Below are 7,267 nucleotides of genomic sequence, written 5' to 3' on the forward strand. Positions count from 1 at the left end.
CAAATTTTATGATTGGAACGGCTCTAATGATGGCTGAAGGCATTTAACACCGCCAAGCTACACATTGGGCTGCGAGGAATGCCGTAGTTTTATAAAAGAGTGATTTTGACCATGTGGGCTTGGTTAGCGTGCACATAAATCGAAATGCGTAATTGCTTCATTGTTTTTCCATCCAAATGCGACCACCATAGCCAGGATTCGATCCCACGACCTTCTGCTGAGCAGTAGAATGCCCTAGTCGCTGAGCCACCGCGCGGCAGGTAGCTGTTGGCAACGCGCTGGTGTGTCGGGTGCAGAACACTCCTGGGCTCATGTTTGGCGTATCTCCAGGCTCCGCAGGTTGAAGCATGCAAGCCGTGCGAACGTTACCTGTCTGTCTTACGAGCAGCGAGTACCAAGCGAAACTGCGCTGGACGCATTTGCAAGCCCAGCACATGGGTCAGGTCTCCTCCTATCATGCGCGCTTTCACCTGCATCCTCCAGAGAATATTCTTCAACGACGTCATTCCTAAAAGCGAGAGAAGTGCGAGCAACCTCACTATTGCGCGCGCCTTCAACAGGACTGCGTTGTTAGGTGAACGTCTTCCTGCCCCGGGCAGAGACCGGTGGGCTTTGCGACCCCCCCCCCCCCTCCGCGCGGGAACGGCGAGTGGTCGAGGGCGGACCCCTCGAATGGCGCGAGTAAGGTGCGAAACCGCAAGGACTGCGCGAGGAGAGGATGACCCAGATCTGCTCCCCTCCGCCCGTCGGGACAAAAACACGGTCACGACTCCCTCACGGCCGCAGTGTATAAAAGCGGCACTCGGCGGGTGACGGTTGCAGTGGCACGGTGTTGAAGAAGCGCGCTCAGGGTCGGCTCAGCGAGGTCTTTGCCAAGGCAGCGACGACAGCCGGCCTCCAGCAGCGCCATGAGGCCCGCGGTAGTGCTCGCGCTCCTGCTGGTAGCCTGCCTGCTTATAGAGGCTGAAGCCACCAAGAAGAAGCTCAAGAAACTCATTCTGCTCAAGAAACTCATGAAGAAAGGGAAAATCATCATCCCACTGCCCATACCCATACCAAAGTGAGTAAAGCGGCCCTCGAAGGGACCAAAGGCGACGACGACCGGCGCCGAGCAGAGCCGTTTCCTCGCACGGACGTGTTCGGTGCAGCGTCGTCGCCTTTATCTCAAACGACGCGCGCTGTTGCAAGTGTATACCGCAGGGGGTGCGTGCATGTGCGGGCGCGATGCGTGAACAGTGCGTACCTTTTCTGCATACGAGTTAACTGTCTCGAACTGCTGAGTATCGGAAGTATATTTCGACGAGCTTTCCATCATTTCTTCTTTATGCCAAAAGAATGTGTGGACTTAGGGAATCAGAGTTACTGTTCTGCATGCCTTGGTTTTAAAGCATCTATTTTAATATAAAACGCGAAAGATAGCGCTAACTGTGAATAAGTCGACGTGTCTTAAGATATAATTTATCTCAAGAAAACGACGCCATACGTCGTGGAGAACTACAGCCAGTTTTATTGATGCCATCTAAAAGGTTTTGAAATGTAATTTAACATCCAAAAGAACATATATACTAATTGGCGCATATGTTCTGGTAATCAGTGGCCTCACGCATAGACCTTGTTATAAGTTAGTGTATTTCGCGATTCACTGGTGCTTTGGCTATTGTCCTGATAAGGCATTGCTCGCTATTATTGGTACGTGAGCACACAGGCCGACGACATGGCGCTTTTACGTTAGAGAAGATTTGTGAGCGTTCAACCAATCTTTTTTCTTGTCATAGTACGGTGGCTCAGAGCATCAAGATATGCAGACACAGAAGCAATATATTTCGATGAGTTTCTTGCCTGTGGTGCCGCTGCACTTGAAGGTCGCTTTATGGGCAACTCCCATGTCTTCAGGTATCTGAGGAGAAACAGAATTAACTGTGTGATTGGCGAATGGAAATGTCCGAACGGCCTTTGATGATACCGATCGTATCCACGCGTCAGGTCGCAGTGCGCCCCATGCGACCTGTTGCCTCGAAACCTCAGCGCCTGTGTCGTCGTCTTCTCGTAGTCCTGTCATCTGCGCTATTTGTTCAGTGGTGCCTCAAACCCGGTTTCTCTCTGTTGGAGGCGGCTACCAAGACAGCTTCCCAGCGCATCCTCGCACGATGAGGCTGCGCTGGCAACGCAACCTTACCCGTTTTCCCTGTGAGAACAAAACAAACTAATGCGCAGCAAACCATTCACGCAAGAGTTGCTTACGACAAGAAGGGCATCCGCAGTGTGGCAAGCGGATGCCTTTCTTGCTTGTCACGAAAGGTGGAGCGTGTCACGAACGGCGCCACGACCCTCTCGTCGAGCCCACTGAGACCCTGACGTGTACGTTTTGTTGTTCGCAGGAAAGGGATGGGGATGGGTGGTGGCGGCGGCGGAGCCATGATGAAACTCAAGTCGCTGCTCGGGAACCTTGGCGGTGGCGGTGGAGGTGGCGGTCATGGAGGCGGTGGCGGCGGCGGCGGTCACGGCGGCGGCGGAGGCATGACTGAGGTTTGGAAGGTCGAGCTCATCAGCAGCGGCGGCGGAGGTCATGGCGGCGGTGGCGGCGGCCACGGCGGAGGCGGAGGTCACGGCGGAGGCGGATGGATGGGTGGCGGCGGCGGCGGCGGCGGATGGGACATGGGAGGGGGCGGCGGAGGAGGAGGCTGGTGAACCAGGAGGCCACAACCGAATGCGCAGGATGACTGCGACGGTGCCCCGCACATTCAAACCTCATCCTCATTATGCACCGTCGCGGTAGAGAAAGCCTCGGGCAACCTCAAGCCTTGGCGGGACGGCCCGCAACGGATGCCACTGCCGTGTTACGGCTTGTGTGAAGAGACAGTCAGGAGTGTCCCTTTTGCCGCACCTCGCAAGCCCTTATGGGCGCGCGCCTCGAAGAAAGACTGGAGAAAAGAGCGACGTTGAGTACATGAATAAGGGCGTAAATTCAGGCGGAGCCCGACTCCAGTTCCCCACCAAAGAAACGTTTCGAAAGCTAGACACAGGAGAAGAACAGCGTCGGTCGCGTAAAAAAATCGCTCGCTGATATAGGCCATGGGCCAGCTTGTCACGGATCCAACGCATATCGCAACATCCACGAAAGCACATGTTGCCGGTGTGACACGGCGGTATGCACTTTTCGTCATTGATAATATGCGGAAACATATGAAGGCGTGTAAAAAAAGATACCGGAACAATTAGAACGCCACTGGAGCATAACATTTAGGAAGAAAGATAAAAGGACGAGATGCGGCAGAGCGTGCCGGTGAAAAACAGTCTAGCCTGTTTTAGGGCAACCAGAAAGTACAGTGTGGATCAGCCGGAGCTATCACCGCGAAGGCGTACTCGAAGCTAACGTATTCGGTCTCTGCAACACTTGTTCAAATAGTCGCGCACATATGAGTCATGTGCAGCGATTTGTAAGATACTTTTGTCACCATAGTCATTGCTGTTCCTGTTCATAGAATTTGTTCACAAATGTGCTTTGTACCGTAAGCGAAAAAAAAAGAAGAGTTTGATTCAACGAAAGAAGGCTCTCCATTTACTACATACATTCAACATCCACACAATAAGCAACCAACGCATGAACGTCCAAACCAAACGCGAAATGAAGCTGTATACGAATGGAGCTTCCTGGCACTAAACAACACACTGATCATTCAATTCAGTGAGCTTACCTGCGGCGAAGGCAAGAGGCAATTCTGTCAAGGATAGTTACATGCAATTCGAACATCTCGTATTGGGTCTTGTAAAACTATCCAGAGGACAGCAAGGAAGTGACTATGTTGACACTGGATGAGCGCAATGACGTCTGCACATTACCCGTTTTGCAGTCACTTTTGCACAGCGCATGCACTCGTTGTCACACACATTTGGAGGTTCCGATATGTCTGACCGCGATCGCTCTCACGAATCCTTTAATAGTGGGTCTTACGAGGTCATTGAAGCCCGCGAAATATAAGACAATAATGTGTACCTCCTGCAAATTATTACCGATGCGATATTGCAAGTAAAAAACGTTTCCAGATTTCTTTCTCGGTGTCCATAGCCAAGAAACGTTTACTATATCCAATATAGAGACTGCATGTTCCTGAACTCTTGTCATTTTATTTTATCTTTTATTTGCCCTAAATAATGAAAAACAAGAAAATATTAAAAACTTTACGTTCACCTTGGATCCAGTCTTTAGCCTCATGACTGCAAAAGCCGCAGCTGAACATAAGGAGCTACCGGCGGCTGCGACAAGCGGTGTTCCGAGTAATACAGGTGATGAAAACGGTGCAAGCGACGAGACGGAGGCGCGCATGCGCTTAAAGAAAGGAAAAAAAAGAGAGAAAGAAAGGGAGGAGCGATTACGTGTCATAGTCACACATTCCATGCTTATGACTATGAAAACGCAAAGCAGGAAGCAGGCAGACAGAGAAACGAGAGTACGATATTACGCGACGCCTTCAAGTATACGAGGACACTGACATACCACAGAGTGTACCCGGAAGACGGGAGCATGGGGGGACTGAGCTCAACGCATAACTCCGCGCCACCGGCGACAAAGATGTTGGATACGGTGGACACGACGCATCTAGAAGTTCTAGAAGCGGAGAAACAATCAAACGGAAAATTAATGACTCGCCGCATCCTTCAAGCCAGGTGACTGGCGGAAGTCATGATTCTTATTCTTTCCCAATCAGACACGACGCGCATGGCGACAGCATTTCATGAAGTTTGCGAAAACCATGCATTCTCCAGTTTTTCGATTCACTTCGTTATGCGCTGAGCTAACTATAGAAGCAGAAGTTGGCCTATACAGCAGGCAAGTATCGCCTGCAGACGCGACGGCTTGCGCTACCGCAGGTGTGCATACAGTCGTGGTCGAGCGCCAGCTTCTATTATAGGTACTCTGGGCACCGGCCACCATGTTAAGTGCTGCGCAGGTTGTTGTACCATATTTATCTTCAAACAACATCGCATTCCAAAATTACACAGCAAAAAAAAACGCTCTTTTTGCATCGTCTCAATGTCTCTGCGACGCTTCAAACGCATTCCCCTAGCTTTCTCGGATTAATACGTTCTTCTCATATACACAAGCAGTGTGGGACAAGTTGGCAATAATTTTCCCCATATTGAGTTATATTAATTGCTGCCTGAAATAATCCTACATCTGACAAATATTCTAACGGGGGGAAATGTAATTGTATCTGCAAGGATTATTTGCTATATGGCATCAAGAGTAGCGCGGCAAGAATCAATATGGTGGGCCGACAGCACGAGCGCGCGCACCCCGTCTTAGCCTCAGCTGTTACGTTGGCCTCCCAAAGGCAAACAGCCCCGTGAAAAGACTCTCGGGTAAGGGAGCACTGACTCGGTGCTGGCGAAGTGGGAACGGAGGTGACGGGTGTCGGCCGTCAGTCTGTGGTTTTGCGGATGGCACAGTGGTGACCGGGGAACGGGAATCTCGGAGGGGCCAAGGCGTCGAGTAGGGGACCAAAGTCGGAAGGGTGATCCGGGGCGGGAAGTGAGAGGGCCGGCGTTGACGGTCGTGCGGTGCTTTATGGCAGTTCTTTGATGCGCAGAACCGCTCAAAGGCTATGCGTGGAACGCATGGTCCACCCTGATGATAGCTTCACGCACATACACAGTAGTGGTATCGTCAGTGGACGGCAGCAGCGTGTCCAGAGGTAGGGTGGAATCTCAGCTGAAAAAGACGTAGAACGGCGAGTATCTCGCGGTATTATGACGCAACGAGTTGTGCATGAGAAGAAAGGCAAGGCCATGTCACAATAGTAGCGGTTGGGCAAAAATGAAACATACAGAGATAGCATATCGGCGAGTGTGCGGTTGAGGCGTTCTGTGAGGACGTCTGTCTGCAGATGGTAGTTCATGATGAGCTTATGCCGCGTCGAACAGGAGCGTGGAATATCGCCAATGGATCTCGACAAAAACTGACGGACCCTGTTCGTAAGAAGTTGAGTATAGAAGCGCCATGATGAAGTACGACATCGTGGGAGAGGAAGTCCGCAAAGTCAGTTGCACAGCTGGTAGGAAGACCACGCGTAATCCCATACCGTGTCGCACAGTCTGTGGCGGCGACGACTCACTTGTTTCCGCGCAGTGATGTGAGAAATGGACCAAGCAAGTCGAACCCAGCTTGAGAAAACGGATCCACCGGCTGGTGCTACGATCCCTTCCCGACAAATAATGCTGCACCGGCGAGGGTACAGCTATGATAGGCCTTTCATTCTGCATCGTCGCTTTCTCAGGACCAGGGAGCTGGCGACTAAATCAGTGTCACCAGAGCTGACGAGACGAGTGCCCGCCTGGATTAGACTGGACCCGACATATACTGCGACATGCAAACAAAGGAGCTCACTTCGAGGCGACGACAGCCGCCGCCCTTCGAGGGAGCAATAACTACCGTGAGGACCACTCTACCTGATCCTGACAAGCGAACCGTCACGAATGGCCCACTAATTGATAAAAGGGGCCAACGTCGAGGACATCCGTGGGAACGATGTGGACATCATGTTCCCAGTTTGCCACGTCATTGCCTCGTACGCGGGGGCAATCGTGCAACATTGGAGGCGGAGTCCAGCGGAACTGTGCGACTTCATGGGCGGGATTTCGCGAACAGTTCGACGATTGTGGTTGACCGAGAAGAACAGTGAATTTTCCCGACAAAAGAAAGGGGAAAAAGAAGTGCTTAAAAAGTGAATCTTGAGTGTCGTGCGGGTGTGCTCCTGCTCGTACGTGCGCTCCTGCTCGCAAGGGTGTTCGTGCTCGTACTGGTGCTCGTAGGTGTAAATCATCATCATGTAAGTTTGTAAATAAACCTTTTTCTCATCTCTTGAACTTCGCCCCGGACCTCTCAATCACCCGACACCTGGCGCATCACCAGCCACGGAACTGTAATGGCCGCTCGGATGCTGAATCGCAACAACTGTACGACAGCGGTGGAATACGTTATCCTGGTTCCCAACACTGGTGAAGACCAGTAGAAAGGAGCGAAAGCTGTTTTCAGCGCCAGCAGAGGTCGCACGAAGCGATGTGTCGCAGCCCTCAGCGCGGTACACACAATGTCAAAAAAAAACAGCGGTTGTGAGTGATAATCGCTAGTTCATATATGTTTGAATATTTAAACTATCGGCAGATGTACTCTGGCACTGGTGTCATTTTAATGTTAATTTTAATAGCTGTCCAGATAATCGTGTTCGCCATATAGGTTTGACGCACTGAAACGCTACAACTCTTTCCT

The 7,267-nt window shown here is 51.4% G+C and overlaps 1 protein-coding gene across 1 annotated transcript; it reads left to right on the forward strand.

Annotated features, from left to right (window-relative positions):
• The first annotated feature begins 818 nt into the window (after positions 1 to 818).
• On the forward strand, positions 819 to 4,195 carry LOC135896723 (uncharacterized). The gene is made up of 2 exons (XM_065425215.1): positions 819 to 1,060; positions 2,379 to 4,195. The coding sequence occupies exons 1-2, from the start codon at positions 909 to 911 to the stop codon at positions 2,686 to 2,688; spliced, it is 462 nt and encodes a 153-aa protein (XP_065281287.1). The 5' UTR covers positions 819 to 908; the 3' UTR covers positions 2,689 to 4,195.
• The last annotated feature ends 3,072 nt before the right edge of the window (positions 4,196 to 7,267 follow it).

The sequence above is a fragment of the Dermacentor albipictus genome, chromosome 1 (assembly GCF_038994185.2).
Source record: "Dermacentor albipictus isolate Rhodes 1998 colony chromosome 1, USDA_Dalb.pri_finalv2, whole genome shotgun sequence".
Classification (NCBI taxonomy): Eukaryota; Metazoa; Arthropoda; class Arachnida; order Ixodida; family Ixodidae; genus Dermacentor; species Dermacentor albipictus.

Excerpts from the sequence above, each read along its gene's own strand:
- LOC135896723 (XM_065425215.1), top strand. The coding sequence starts at position 909 with ATGAGGCCCGCGGTAGTGCTCGCGCTCCTGCTGGTAGCCTGCCTGCTT. Across the intron at positions 1,061-2,378 it reads CTGCCCATACCCATACCAAA|GAAAGGGATGGGGATGGGTG; the intron begins GTGAGTAAAGCG and ends TGTTGTTCGCAG.